This window comes from Amblyomma mixtum, chromosome 5 (genome assembly GCF_055824585.1).
Source record: "Amblyomma mixtum isolate Tamu chromosome 5, ASM5582458v1, whole genome shotgun sequence".
Lineage (NCBI taxonomy): Eukaryota > Metazoa > Arthropoda > Arachnida > Ixodida > Ixodidae > Amblyomma > Amblyomma mixtum.
The window spans coordinates 195,692,604-195,708,536 of record NC_143016.1 but is presented as its reverse complement, the minus strand read 5'-3'; the positions used below and the strand labels follow the sequence as shown (position 1 = coordinate 195,708,536).

Here is a 15,933-nt window from a genome sequence, read left to right as displayed (position 1 = left end):
GTAGAAGACGACGGTGAGCAGGCAATGCTGCGAGACGGAGCAGATGGAAGTTGATGAAGACGACGCGCTCCAATGCACAGCGCGAGAGTGTGGTGCAGTTTAAAACGTGGCGTGTTGGCTGCGGCGATAACGTAGTTTTATTATTGTTATTGCATGAAAACAGTGCCGAAAAGAAAAATATAAACATGCTTACGCCTCAAGACACAAAGCCACCATACCCCCGCATGACCCCACCTTCCAAAACAGCAAAAGTCCGGGAGGCACACGCATGCATCCAGATAAGGAAGTCAGCTAGGCGGCTCTTGCAGAGCAGCATATACTCCGCGCACCAAAGCGGATTGTTCACGAAATAAAGATTTCGACGACCGTGGTAATTCGACGTGGCGGTCCATCGCGCGGTTCTTCCAGAGACTAAACAGTCCCAGCCACATAAATACATCACATGGCACAACACAGTTTTTCTCCACAGGCAAAAAAATGGATACTGTAGGGTGTGATGTCACTGTCCTTTTTAATTGTTCGTTGTGATATGTCTCTGAAGAACACAGCATCAATGCACAGAAAAAAAAAACAATGGCCAACTGTCTATGGTGTACTGCAAAAGCGCCAATTCACCGTCCATGGCGCAAGCATCTCCTTCTCATGAAGCCATGCCTTCACAGGCAACGTAGATGTGTGCATTTTAAAGAAGCATTTTTTTGCAGCAGCAGAAATCCACATTCGCCTAATACGTTTTACAACACTGGTGTCAAGGAACTCTAGAAAAGTTTGCGAAATAATGGTAGAGGAAAGAAATACTCTTTAAGTGCCTCAGTCATCTGCTTTCTGGAGAGGCTATACAGGTAGTCTAAAGAAACGCGCAAAGTGAGGGAATTGAAGGTGTCAGCAACTTCCTTAAGTAATCCCCATATAAGCCCCTCACGAGTGTGTCCAGTCGGTGCCAACAGGAAAGGCATATTAGCACTGATCGCCTAATAAGCACAGCAGCTAAAAAAGGTTGGTTTGACGCTGTGTAAAAAGAAAAAAAACGCAAAACAAGCTGATGTACGAATAAATGAACAAGGCCTATTCCACCAGACTGTAGAGAAACAATTAGTTTATCGCGACGCATGGGTTCCCATTGGGAACGCCACACGAAGGTGGCAAATATTCTGTGCATCACCTGCAATTTCTTCTCGCACAGTGGAGAGCCTGCAGCACATAGGCAAGTTTTGCAAATGAAAAAATGTTGCCGACTTGAGCACGGGCAAACACTCGCAGTTCCCTACCCATCCAAGCCTGGGTTTGTCGCCTCATGGAGATGATCTGTGAATCCCAGTAGGCTCCACTGTTGCGAATTTGGTGGAGACCAACCCCTGGTAGTGAAGGGTCCCGAATTCCCAGCTTATGTCAACATATTGACTTGGCGTTGTACCTCAATGGCCCAACCAAAATCCCTTGGATTTATCCAAATTAAGAGGCAAACCTGATACCTCGCAAAACTGCTCAGTCAAATGTAATGCCTCAATTACACTCGTTTTGTCACAACAAAAGAGGGCAGCATCATCCGCACAGGCTAAAATATTAATTTCACATTGCGCCAGAGAAAAACAACTGATAGTTGAGCTAGTAATAATACTGAGGCAAAGGGGTTCAAGATATAGGGCAAACAACAAAGGCGATAATGGATAGCCTTGGCGAATAGATGATTTCAATGAAAATAGGTTTTTTTTAGCTCATGGTTAACAATTAGCCTTGTATAGGACTCCTTATAGCACAGTCTAAGCAAAACATCTCCAATATCTAAGCAAAACATCTGCAATCTTTGCATGCTCTAAGATGGCAAAAAACAAATCGTGATGAACTTTATCAAGCGCCCGTGTTGTCATCTTCCTTGTGTTGTGACCCCGTTGCGCTAGAAATAATTTATTATGTTTATCGAAGGCCTTGTCAGGGTCAGTCTACATTAGAGCTACATGTCCGGCCTCATCTGGTACTGTCTTCAAAACTGAACGTGCAATATGAATAATGGTTTGGATGCTGCGGTTTCTGATACCGCAGACCTGATGCGTGCCTATTAAGTGAGCAACAACTAGCTGCAGATGATTGCAAAGAACGTTTGCAAAAAGTTTGTAATCTACATTACTGAGGGAAATTGGATAACATCCCTCAACTGAGTTCAACCGAGTTGTATCTGTGCATTTTGGAATTAATATATTGTGCTCAGAATAGAAAGTGGGGGGCAAAAAACCAACATCGTAAGAAGCCTGTAAAACCTCTATCGAGAGAAGCGCTAGGCGAGTGGAAAATGATTTGGCTGAGGGGCCCTTAACGGAGATCTGTTCACACAGCGGCGGGTTCGACTCGCAGTCATGGATGTCGATTCAATTCTTTTTCTCTTTTTCATGCTTTTACCTCTAACTCAGCTGAAGGTCACATTAGTACGGTCCGCGATTGAAGCCCATGATTCCGTAGTGAATCTTTAGCTTCAAAACAATACTTCTTCCTAGGGCAAGCAGAGACCGCAGGTCCTGACTTTGAGTGCAAAAGCTAGAATTTGAATCGAACACACCGCATTTCACCGGTAGTTTCAAGCCATGGATAGCAGTCTGTCAGGATCTCCGAAGAGGAGTGTATCTAACCGTTGTATTTACTCAGTCTTCTCATGTCAATTCTGGAACATGGGGCCTGAAGACAAAGAGCTGTCTTGTAGTTGCTACACTCGCGTTTTTTTTCCACGTTTTTCTGAACAGTATGAAGCGTAATCGACTCGCCGAAGCTTAACGGCAGGGGTTCAAATTAAGTACAAGAAACGCAGTGATCTGAGGGGACGGCATAAGACGGCTGAGTGAGGCCGCAGCTGGGCTTGATTTATTTATTTATTTATTTATTATACCCTCAGGGTACAAATGTACATTACAGAGGGGAGGGGCGGATGCAGAGGCATACACAATTTACACAAAAAAGTTATTAGTAAAATATATACACAATCTCTGTAAAACCAGTACAAAAACGAAAGTAAGCATACAAAAAGAATGAAAAAGAACAAAGGTACAAAGAGTAAACTACGACATCAGTAACGGTGTTAATAAATACAGAAAAATATGGCAAGGAAAACAAATAAACAAGGAAAGCAGTTCCTAATAAACAAACAGTCGTATTGGGAATATGAACACCATCTATGAACGCCATGATGATGATATGAGCACTAGCTATGAAAAGAAACTGTGTAATGCTGATTTAAAGTTCTCAATTTCAGATATACTTGTTAGTGATGCTGGTAGGTTATTCCAGTCATTGCTTGTCCGAGGAATAAACGAGTATGAATATGCAAGCGTATTTGAGTGTGGAATATGTACCTTTTTGCTGTGGTCACGGCGAGTTGAAATGTATGACGGTGGTTGAACCCAAAGATAGCGCAAGGTTGTGTTATGATGGTATATTTTATGAAAGAGAGACAGGCGAGATAGCTTTCTTCGTGTCGATAAAAGTGGTAGTTGTAAGTAGGTTTTCATATTAGTAACACTAGCGGTCCTTTGGTAGTTGTTTAAGATAAACCGGGCTGAGCGATTTTGTATTGCCTCAAGAGAATGTATGAGTGTTACGTGATCGGGATCCCATACAGATGACGCGTATTCAAGTTGTGGACGAATGTAAGCTGTGTACGATAGTAAGTTTAATGATGATGATGCAAGGCGGAAATTACGGCGTATATATCCAAGGGTGCTACTGACTTTAGAAGTGATATAATTGACATGCGATTTCCAAGATAGATTATTGGTAATGAGAACTCCCAGATACCGGTATGATGTCATCGATTCTAATGAGACGTTATTAAGCATATAAGTAGGACTTATGTGGTTAGTGCGAGATACCCTCATTGATTTGCATTTGTTAATATTTAATTCCATGCACCATGTATTACACCATTCCACAATATTATTGAGGTCATTCTGAATTATTAAAGCATCTGAAGCATCAGTTAGTTTACGGTATAACACACAGTCGTCCGCAAAAAGACAAATTTTGGAAGAAACGTGAGAAGGTAAGTCATTTATATAAATCAGGAATAAGAGAGGACCTAGAACTGACCCTTGCGGAACGCCGGATTGAACTGGGGCCCAGGGTGAGTTCACTTCATTAGTGGTTACAAACTGAACGCGGGATGCGAGGAAAGCATTAATCCAGTCAATTATTGCAGGGTCTATGTTTAGGAAGCTTAGTTTATGAAGAAGTAGTGTATGGTTAACTTTGTCAAAAGCTTTGGAGAAATCGAGGAATATGCAATCAATTGAAAAACCAGTCTAGATAGGCATGCAAATCATTAGTGAAAGAGACTAGCTGAGTTTCACAGGTGAAAGTTTTACGGAATCCATGCTGCACACTGGAAAAAAAGTTGTTATCTTCAAGAAAGTTAACTAGATGCGTGTATATAATGTGTTCCATAATTTTACATGGTACGGATGTAAGGGAAATGGGCCAGAACCTTGAAGGCCATTGAAGGTCAATGGCAGAACCTTGCAGAACAATAATTTGTGTTCAGAATGATTCCTTTTTCAGCAACTTGTGCTGTCCTACGGCCCCATGTCCATAACAGCATCCACTACGCTAGTGCATAGCAGTCAAACTAGCCTCCAGATAGACTCCTTAGCAAGGCAGAGCTCTGATAGCCACGCAGACATCTTCCTGCCTGCAATGCACCGAATAAAGAAGGAAGCCTGCGTCTGTAACGCCACCACGGGGCAGCCACAGGGGGAGCCCGATCGAAGAGAAAGAAGAATGTTTTTACTCCTTTTGGGGTCTCGAAGTGAAGACTTAGTGGAAAAGATCGTTTTCAACTTTGTTAGCAGGCAAGACATGGCAAAGGGCTCAAAGTGATGCGCATACACCCGGTGCTGTGCCCCCATGTAGAGGTCGCTTTGCAGTGGCGGACAAAGACGAGGACGAGGCCCCTTCGCATGGAGGACGAACAGCATGCTGTGGTGCCCTTTGGTAGCGGACACCTGAGGCAGCAACGCGTAATGATGACATGCGGCGGGGCTTCTGCCGGGCCTTGAGTTGCGGCAGCGTGCGTGCGCCGGCCAGAGAGACCACAGCGTGGGGAGAAAGATCAGCGGCCGACCAAGTCCGGAGGCCAGGCCATGGCTGCGCCGCCACAACCACCGCCAGCAGCGGCCGGCGCCGCGGCGCCGCAGGACGTGACGCCGCTGACGCGGCGCCCCGTGGTGCAGGACGAGGGCGGCTACCACTACAGGTGGGACATCTCGATGGGAGACACGCCCTCTGACCTGGACTGGGGTGAGGAGATCATCAAGGAGAACAAGAGGCTATCCTTCGAGAAGGATGTGCGCGTCCAGGAGTTCGACAAGCACCAGGCGTCCGACGTGGTGGTGCACCTGGAGCGTCGCCCCGACACCAAGGAGCAGGCAGTGCTGCCCGAGCGACCGCACGAAGAGACGCTCAAGCGTAAAAAGCGAAAAAAGAAAAAGAAGAAAAAGCGCAAACGGCGCAGGAAGAACTACCGCTTTGAACTGGGCAAGCCCATCAAAAGAGACGACGATGATGAAGACGGCGGGGGCGAGAGCAGCAGTAAAAAGAAGAAAAAGAAGAAAAAAAAGAAAAAGAAGAAGAAGAAGAAAAAGAAGAAGAGCAAGGGAAGTAAAAGTAAGAAAAGCAAGAAGAGCAAGAAAAAGAAGAAAAAGAAGAAGAAAAGTAAAAAGAAGAAGAGCAAGGGCAAGAAGAAGAAATCAAAGGGCAAGAAGAAGAGGGGAAGCAAGAAAAAGTCCCCACCTCCAGCGAGTCCACCGCCAGCAGCGGCACCAGCGCCGCCTTCTCCCCCTGCCCCTCCATCGCCTCCACCTGCTGCGCAGCAGGTGTTGCCAGCTGCGCCGCAGCCACAGTCAAAGGAGGACATGCCCCCGTTGCCTCCCATGGGCTTCCCGGATGGCATGATTATGATCACGCACGAACGCTCCTCCTCGTCTTCCCTGGACGGGCCGGTGGTGGAGAGGATTCGCATGGTTGGCTCGCCCGAGACATTCAACAGGCTGTCGTCGCAAGAGCCGCCAAATTTAGAGCCTCTGCTGACTTGCCCTGAGGGACCGCCACCGCCCGGACTCTTTGGCTCTTCGGACCAGTCGACAGCCCAGCAGTTTAACGTGCAGGCTATTCCGGCAATGCCAGCAGCAGTGGATGTCGTACCAGTTGGTATCGAGTTGTCAGAGCCGGGAGTAATAACGGAACAGGTAGTCCAAGCTCCCGGAGGGCCGCAGATCAAGATACGCACCAAGACCGAGATCGAAATGATCCAGCCCGAAGAAGAGCCTCCGCCTCCGCCTCGGAAAGGCATCGAGGCCATCACTCGACAGCAGATTGTCGAGCTTCCATCACCAGACGGCGAGCCGCGCTACTCCACATCTCAAGAGAACATCATTCGGCGCATTGAGCTTCCCGGTCATCGCGTGGGCCGCCGGCGCTCCCGCGTGTACTACGGAGCACGCGGCATCGACATCAGTCCCGATGCGCGCGTCATACGCACCACCTCCAAGAAGGTCACAGGCGCCGACGGCATGCCGCGCATTGACACGAAGGTGTCCGTTAGCCCTCCACGCGAGGGCGTCGCCATGCCCCTGATGATGGCCTCGCCCGCTTTGATGGGCGCCTCCCCAATGATGGCTGCTGCGTCCCCGATGATGGGTGCGGCGGCCCCGCTGGCGGTGGCCAGCGCGCGCCGTGTCAGCAGTTCGAGCTCGGACGTGCAGAAGGAGGCTCAGATTCTCAACCAGCTGAGCATGATGGTCAACAGCCGAACGGAACGCGAGCTGAAGCGGCTCAGAAGCACGGAGCGCCGCACGGAGCGCCGGCGGCGGCGCCGCGCTCGCAAGGAGAAGAGGCGTCGCCGGCGCGCCGCCAAGCAGCGCGCACTCAGGGACTGGGACAGCACCGGGGACATTCCGTTCGAGCGTCTGCAGGAGCAGCCTCAGTTCTCTCCGGCCGCTCTGACCATGGTGCACAGCCAGATGTTCGGTCCGATGGCGACGGCGCGGCCGGCGGGACCAGCAGCCAGCGTGGCGAACGCGCTGGAGCAGTGCTGCCAGATGCTGGAGAACGTGGCCGACGAGTTTCGGGCGATGCCTCCTGCCCTGCCGCCCTCCCGCCGCGCGTCGCCTTCGTCGCCTGCGCGGCGCAGGCGCTCGCGGCGTCAGAAGGCCGGGCGCAAGCAAGGCTCGTGCGTGAGCACCCTGTGCTCCTGGTTGGGCCTCAACGAAGGCGACGCTCCTCCAAGAAAGACGCCCCGCCGAAGGCGCCGGCGGAGTTCGTCGACAGCGAGGCGCTCTTCCTCGACGACGCGCCGCAGCTCGTCCTCTTCAGGCAGCTCATCTTCCTCAACATGGGGCAGCACTTCCCGCGCGAGCACTTCCACGGGGCGGCGCCGTTCGTCGGCTTCACGCTCAGGCCGCGGCTCAGACCGCGGCTCCAAGGAGTTCGAGTTCATCACGCACATAACACGCGTGGACCCAAAGAAGCTTCGCGCGGGCAAGCGATACACAATCAAGGGAGCCAATGACAAGTCTTCCAGCGACACGGTGACCACGAGGCAGTCGGTGACCTGCTACCAGGTCGCAGCGGACCGCGTGGGCGACTGGGACGACCTGGAGAGGCGAGACCGGTCCGACCTGCTGGACGAGAGGGGCGACGAGGGCGACTGCAGCCGGCGCCGCAAGAAGCGCCGACACAAGCGCCGCAGCTGGCACTCGGACGGAACACTCCGGCGCTCCAGCCGGTCATACGAGCGCGTCCCGTACCGCTTCTCTCGCTATACGGCCGGCTACGAAGACTACTCGCAGCATCCGCTCTCGGATCGGGTCCCGTCGCGCTTTTGCCTGGCCACCCGGCTGCTGGCTGATGCGAGGCTCTACCCCCAGACTGCCGCGGTGAGTCCCCTCCACAGTGCTGCTCTCGTACATGGGGGCCGACTGTGAGTGGGCCGCAGCAAATTGGTATCGAGGAAAGGAAATGGCGCAGTAACTGTCTCGGTGGACACCCGAACCGAGCTGTAAGGAAAGGGATAAAGGAGTGAAAGTGCCGTATCGGAGAGCTCCGGAATAATTCGACCACCTGGGGATCTTTAACGCGCACTGACATTAGCCTCACAGCACGAGGGCACATTTGCGTTTCGCCACCATGTAAACGCGGCCGCCGCGGCCGGGTTTGAACCCGGTTACTCCAGCTCGGTAGACGAGCGCCCTAGCGACAGAGCCACGTGGCGGGTAAGAGAGCGCCAGAGCATCCGTCGTTTGTCCACTACTTAGTGATGGTGTCAGTGAAACACCAGGCGTCACTGCGGGCGTGGCTTGAAAGTGTGGCGTCGAACATATCAGCGCGCTATAATGAACGGGTAAATTGCCTTCAAGGAGAGGGTAGTGTATACATCTACTCTCGTGCCGGTGAAAAATGCCACATCGGCTACGCCGGCTGTTTAATAATTACTGCTTGCAAGAATAGTGCGCATTAGTTCCAGCTCAGCTTGACGCTGCTCATTTCGCCTGCCGCCATTTCTTGTATGAGCCAGCGCACGCTTCGCGTGAACAGAGAGATTTGAGGTCATTGCATATTTAGAGGGAAAAAAATGCATCAGTTACAGCTCTCAGGCGCTTTCTAAGATGCAAACGCGCTATTATTTTAAAGCATCCAGTCCGCGTCAACCCAACCGACTGACCGAGTTTTGACCATTGCTCTCAGAGCGCTTATTTTCTGGTCTTTTCTGTGCTCTTCATTTCCTGTTTTTATCGTGTGCAGGGCCGCCTGCTGTGTGGCTTTCATTGACATTAGTAATGAAGTTAACTTTATATCCCGCACAGGCTATGTCCATCTCTTCTGACTTTGTCTTTTATTAGCTCTGGTAATAATACTTCGCCGCATCACGTGGCTTAAATTCTATAGACAGCCATTGCTAAAACTAGTCCTGAGCACTCTACTGCTGCTACTGCAATTAGCGTGCATCGCTGCGTGTAAATAAACTTCAAGGAAACTCCGCGCTTTTTTTTTACATCTTGGTTTTGATCTGCTTCATATGTCACTAACGTTTTGCCAATGAAGTCTGGGATGTTAGGAAGAAAAACGTGCACTTAGTAAAACTGCAATTCGTGCAGTGGCCTTGGTTGGGGTACGACTCGAGGTTGCCATAGAAAGAAAGCAAACAAGAGCAAGGCGTCTATTCACAGAATAAGAACGAAGCACCGAGAACAACAGTCTCCGCCAGTAGTTAAGGATGTCAGGGATGTATACACCGCATCGAGCAATGAAGATTTGAAACGACAGCAAGATCTTTTTAGGACGCCGTGGGAAGGGCATTATTCTGCAGCTGTGGCGCGTCCTCTCTGTCCCCTGAGCTTATGTCGATGAGGCTTTTTTTTGTTTATTTATCGCACCCCTCAGGGCCAGAGGTATTACAGAGGGGGAGTGGCAAAACACAAGAATAAGGTTAGAAAATACAGCAGAGACAAATTTAAATAACACCCGAGTATACAATGCTAGCAATAGCTTTGTGCACGTGTTTTTTATGTTGCTATTCTATGTACACTCTTCCATCGCCGGCCTTTTATCTCCTCGTCTTGTTCCTTTTTTGAGTTGTTTTTTGTTTTTTCCTTCTTTCTTCTTCGCTTCCTTATCTATGGTATATATTCTGATATCCTTCCTAATAAAAAATTCAGTCGTGAGAAAGCGCTCGTGTCCTGTCTTCACCTTACCTGTGTCTTGTTTTTCGCGCTACGTTTTTCGAAGATAGCAATAGCTTCGCGGAACATATCATAATTATTGATGTCGGCAATACCTATGGGAAGTTCATTCCAGTCACGCGAGGTACGCAGCAAAAATGACGGAAAAATATTGGTAGAGCGACTGCTCCAGTGAAGCGGTGGTCCCGGGTTCGAACCCCGGACCAGGACGAATTTTTCTTTAACTACGAAGTTTCTGAGAAAGCTGTAAAGCTTTCCTTTGTAGCCGTATGGCTGCGTTCGGGTGGACGTCAATGAGTAATTACTCCCTTATTGCAGATTTAAGTGCAGTGACACTGGTGTGATACGAGTAGTCCGAAAAAAAATAAATCTAGCTGTGCGATTCTGAACTGATTCGAGGGTGTTCGAACGGTTAGATTGATGAGGGTCCCAGACTGAGCATGCGTACTCCAACTTCGGCCGGACTAATGTGAGGTATGTTAATGTTTTAATTGAAGCAGGAGCGAGTCGCAAGTTCCTGCGGAGGTAGCCAAGAGTGCGATTGGCTTCGTTTGTTATGTTTGTTATGTGTGCTGATCAATTAAGTGTGTTAGAAAATGTGATGCCGAGATATTTATACGATTGAACAGATGCTATTTCAGATGCACTTATTTCATACTTGAAGGGTTGATAGTTTTGGCGCCGATGAAAAGAAAGCAATGACGTTTTATTAGTGTTTAAGGACATTAGTGTTTAAGGAACCAACTGTTGCACCAGGCTTCAACACGTTTAAGGTCGTCTTGAAGTAAGCGAGAATCAGAGGTGTTATGGAGGGGGCGGTAGATTACACAGTCGTCTGCAAATAGGCGGATATGAGAAGTGATATTATTAGGCAGGTCGTTAATATAGATTAGAAAAAGCAAAGGCCCAAGCACAGTGCCTTGGGGGACACCGGAAAGGACCGGGGAGCAAGATGACGAAAGTTTAGTAGCATACACAAATTGTTTCCGGTTAGTGAGAAAATTGCGTATCCAATCTAATACAAGGGGGTTTATGTGTAAGCTTGAAAGTTTAAGTAGAAGTCTGATGGGGAACCTTGTCGAATGCCTTTTCAAAATCCAAAAAGAGAGCGTCCACCGGAATGTTTAAATCGAGATTAGAGCTTATGTCGTTAATGAATAAAGCTAGTTGAGTATGACATGATAGCCCTTTGCGAAACCCATGCTGATTAAGATGAAAAAAGTGACAGATATCAGGAATTTTACTATGTGAGAGTAAAGCACGTGCTCCGTTAGTTTCGAACAAGCGCTAGTGAGTGAAATGGGACGACAACTAGAACATAAAGATGGAGGACCTTTTTTCGGGACTGGAACAACCTTGCCTACTTTCCAGTCTTCCGGCACCACTCCTGATGACAATGATTGCTGGAAAATATGGCATAAAATCACACTGACACTGTTTTTCGTATGTTTTAGTACCTTGGTGTTAATGCCATCGACACCTGCAGAAGATGAAAGCCTTAATGAGTCAATGATTTTCACAATACAAGGGGGGTTTAAAGGTGATCTCAGGCATAACTGTGTGATCGTAATGGGGAAAATCTGGTAAATTATTAGCAGGTTCTTGCGTGAAAACAGAACTGAATGCACGGTTTAGTTGTTCGGCTCTTTGACTTGCAGGAATAGGGTGATTGCAGTGATCGTGTAATTGTAATGGTTGCGAGCATTTAGGGTTTATAGTACTCCAAAATTTTTTAGGGTCATTTTTTAACATCGTTGGCAAAACTGATGAATAGAAAATACGCTTTGTTTTGTTGGCAAGTGACTCAAACTCCTATTCCGCAGTGTAATACTTTTTCCATGAGCATTCGTTGTTAATTCGTTTAGCAGAGCGGAAGAGTTTTTTTTTTGTTGTTGTTGCTGAGACGTTTCAGCGTGCGGTTGAACCATGGCGATGATTGTTTATCGGTTACAGTGATAGTGGGTATGTACGTCTTTATCAGCTCATGCATTTTATCTTTGAAAAGTAACCAGTTAGTCTCAGTAGAACGTTTAGAAAATTCCTCAAGAAACCAGACGGAAAATTCCTCAAGTGCAGTATTGATTGCGGAATAGTTTCCTTTGTCATATGATGTTATTGTTTTCATTATTGTTGGTGTACCCGGTAGATGACAATGGAACGAACCGTGCACGATGAAATGGTCACTAAGACCTGGTAAATATGTGAGCGAAGAGAGCTTAACGGAGTCAGAGGTAAGGATCAGATCGAGTGTAGTAGACGAATTGCTGCTATGACGTGTTGGTTGGGCGACTACTTGCGTTAGTCCAAAGGTTAGACAAGTGTTTACGAAGTCACTTTCAATATTATTCCGTGATAGTGTTTTGGCGAGATTAGACCAGGTAACAGCAGGAAAGCAGAATAGGTGACTGACGGTGCGTTGCAGTAACGCATTGAAGAACTGCGTGGAATTCGGCGACAAAAGTCGCTTCTTCTTACTAGATCAGCGCTTGTTATGATTGCTGTACCAGTGAGCGTTAGTGTTGTTGACGATGGTGCGTTGAGGAATGAACCGTATGGTTGCCACATGGTTGCTGTATGGTTGCCGTATGGTTGCTGGTTGCCACATGAACCGCATGGCTGCCAGGCGAAAAATGTGCTGATGTCGGGAACAGGTTGAGACTCGGCTTTTTGACTCGACGTGCGGCAGTGGGTGCTCGTTGCTGTAGCGTGCCCGAGAGTGGCGATGATGTTAGGGCTTGGATTGCATCTTGTTGTCGCAGGTAAAAAAACGGCTCATAATAATTATTGTTTATTTACTGCTGGCTCGTACGTGAGACATAGCTGGAGTGGGTACAGATTCCAGCAGAGAATTAGAACGTAAATAACTATAAAAAACATTCAAAACAGTTTAAAATGTCATATTATAAGCCAACTCCACGACGAACTCTTTCAGCTGGCAGTGAACGATTTGAACCCTCTAGATTATTCCTATTTTATCTGTTAGCGGAAAAAAAAAAAAGAAAACGCTGTCTGAACGGAACAATGCCTAGTCGGTGGGTCCGTGAAGTTGCACGCACTGTAGGAGCCGCAAAAGAAAAGGACGCCTGGATGACGTGTGAAGGATGTCACTGTGATTGATGATGACTGGCATGGTTGAAAGCGGCGAAGTGAGATCCTAAGTGTGAGTAGTCGGTTATCTAGTCGAGTAATTTGATGCCGTTGAATATTGTGAACAGTTTCTGAGAAGCCTTTAATGCGAGACAATATCAATGCTTTAAAAAATCTATAAAAATGACGTCGATCTGATCATGATTATTTAGTGGGCAAGCTACGCCGTGCATAAGTTCATTATGCTGTATGACAGTGTAAAATCCGGATCGAAATCAATGCTGGTGTTGTGAACTGTGATTGTGAGAAGTTATGTACTGTACGATGTGCTTACAAAGAAGCTTATAACAAGTGGAAATGGGCAAGACTGGTCTGTAATCAGCCAGAAGTAGTAAAAATTGCCACATGATGCTGATGTGCATATTTTAAACACAATGCATAACGCTTTGCACTCCGTCACGTGATCTGAATATGGCACGCTATCTGTCGTAGCCGTGAAAAATAAAGAAGAAATTTGCTACCTGTGCAAATTTTCGCCTCCACCTCTCCGAATTAGCACGATTTAGGGAGAAAGAAACCTGAGAGGGCGCGTAGTGCACGACCTCAATGTTCTGTCAAATTACTGCTTCTTACTATGTAAACAGACTAAACAAAGACAAAGCTTGTCCCGCTTTGTGGTGTATGCAAATGGAATTCTCAAGCAGTGGGGGTTTATGACCTGAAAATGACGTAGGGCGTTCGTAAACTCCGGACACAAATCAATTGCATCGCAACACCCACTGCCACCAGCCCTCTGCGGTGGACGATGACTAGGATCTTGGTCTTCGTGTAGCGCGATTGTTCACAAGTTCCCCAGGGGTACATCAAAGGCACCGTTGGCGTTGAGCTAGAGCATCCACCGCGCGTGCAAGAGGACCGCGGTTCGAATCCCTGTGCCACGTAGTTCACCACCCGGTTTGAAAAAAGAGAAGAAATCCGCCTGTCGATCGAATTGCGTAGCCAGGCAAGGGGTGCGGCCTGATCTCGGTGACCAGAACCGCCAACGCACTTCCTCACCAGATCAGGATTTGGCCACCCTCGTGTAGTACCTGGCCGCAACCTTCTATGAACAAACCAATTAATCATCGGCCTTCAGCCCCCGTGGCTGCGGAGCAACTGTGCAAGGCGGCGGTCAGACCTGTGACGCAGGGAGTGTGCTAACAAACTCTGGCTCTGGACAGGCTGCCATTGGACACGGATCCTGGCAATGTTTAACGCCAGAAAGTTATCCAGTGAGGCTAGCCTAACAGTGCTGTTCGAGGAACTAGCGGGTAAGAAATGGGACGTAAAAGGGCTTGGTGAGGTTAGGAGAACAAATAAAGCACATACAGTACTAACGGGCTGCCACGTACTGTGGTATCGTGGATTAGCGGACAGACGAGAACTAGGTGCGGGATTTCTTATCAATCAATATATAGCTGATAACGTAAAGGCGCTTGTAGCGCTCGTGTTGTTCGTGTCTTCTTGTGTCCTGCCGTACTCTGCACTATATTATCTCGCTATGATCATGCACAAACAAGCCCAAAAAGCTACGCTTTTGAACGTATAGTATTAACCAGATGGTGGCAGCTGTCCTATTTAGGCCCAGTATGAGGTACAAGCTGATGGTGGTGCAGGCCTACGCGTCTACATCCAGCCACGATGACCATACCCTTGAAAGCCTCTATAAAGACGTGGAATATCCAACAGAGAAGAGAAGGTGAAGGGCCTGCCGCCACGATGAAAGAGATGATGAGTGAGTGGAGCCAGTTCCACGAGGGCTGAGGAGCCACCCATCTCCGACAGTCAACGCCGAGGCCCGCGGACACACCTGACGGCCGGGGCTGGGGTACTGTGTTCTCAAGTGTCGGTGGGTGGTCAGTGGGGTCTCAGTTCAGGGGGATCGTAGGTCATCGTATCTTTTAGGCTCTCATGTGTGGTCGATCGATGGGGTCTCGGGTGGCGGCGGCGGTCGTCGCGTCTTCAGGTCCGGCCTTGGGGCGGGGCGGAGGAAAGCGGCGGCGTTGGGGCATACTTGGCAGGCTGGGGAAGCGTCGAGAGGTGCGAAGCCACAAGCACTAAACAGAATACCTCGGTGGACAGCAGGCTTCTGGGCACCGGCACTGGGATGATGAAGGTACCAAGCACCCCGCATCAAATGTTACGTGACGGCGGACCCGATGAAAACAGGGCTACATGAAATATGGCGATAGAATGATTTAATGGCTGCGGGCCTAGCACGCACCAATTAATATTTTTAGTATTAATTTTTAAACCCACTGCTCTGCTTTGTCTTAGTCCCGGATCAGGGTTTGCAGTTGTGCCCTTCAGTTACTTTACAAGGTACAATCATCAGCAAATCGGGGATCGCTAAGGCATTCTCCATTAGCAATTATCCCGAACTCTTCCCAATCCACCTCTCGAATGCATCCTGTAAACACGCGGTGAATAGCTCGGGAGAAGTCGTGTCTGCTTGCCGGACACCAGTCTTTAGGACCATGGTAGCTTTGCGACCGTTTAGAAGATGTTACATTGGCTGAAGTCTAGGCAGGCAAAGAACGATCGGAGCGCAGGGCACAGATCACAGCGAACACCGAGCGGATAGCGCGCACACAACGGACACTTCCTCCACGTCGTCTTTACGGAGATTATCCGTTGCAGGTACCGCCGGTCGAAAAAGGCACCGTCTCGGTGGTGTACATCCGGGCAGTGAAGGGGTCTGCGAGACGTAAGGTTTGAGTCGAGAAACATGCACAGCATGTCTGATTCTGAGATGACGTCGCACCGGAGAAAGGCCGGAGTGGTATCGACTGCGGTGACTTGGCGCAGGACACGGTACGGGCCGAGACAGAAGTTTTTCAGAGAGCCTCCGGAACTGCGGCATTCAGTTTTCCTCTCGGAGAGGTTCCGGTCGCCGAAGCATTGGGGAAATTGAACGGCGGCGAGTCGAGTACTGGGGGCGATACATAGACGAGCCAGAAGAGCCATTTGGCAAGGTCGGCTCGTGATCGTATCCGTACGGGTGCACAGCATCCCCATAGCGAGGCAAGCGCTGACGGCAGAGACGTGCGACGTGCCCTGGAAGCCCACAAGCGTTGCAGATGGGCCGATT

General features: G+C 48.8%; 1 protein-coding gene across 1 annotated transcript in view; it reads left to right on the top strand.

Moving 5' to 3' along the window:
* The first annotated feature begins 5,120 nt into the window (after positions 1 to 5,120).
* The window catches only part of LOC149345347 (uncharacterized), a 99,340-nt gene continuing 88,527 nt past the window's right edge, over positions 5,121 to 15,933 (top strand). The window contains exon 1 of the mRNA XM_089546597.1: positions 5,121 to 7,913. Coding sequence (XP_089402723.1) covers positions 5,121 to 7,913 — 2,793 coding nt within the window. The remainder of the gene's footprint in view (positions 7,914 to 15,933) is intronic.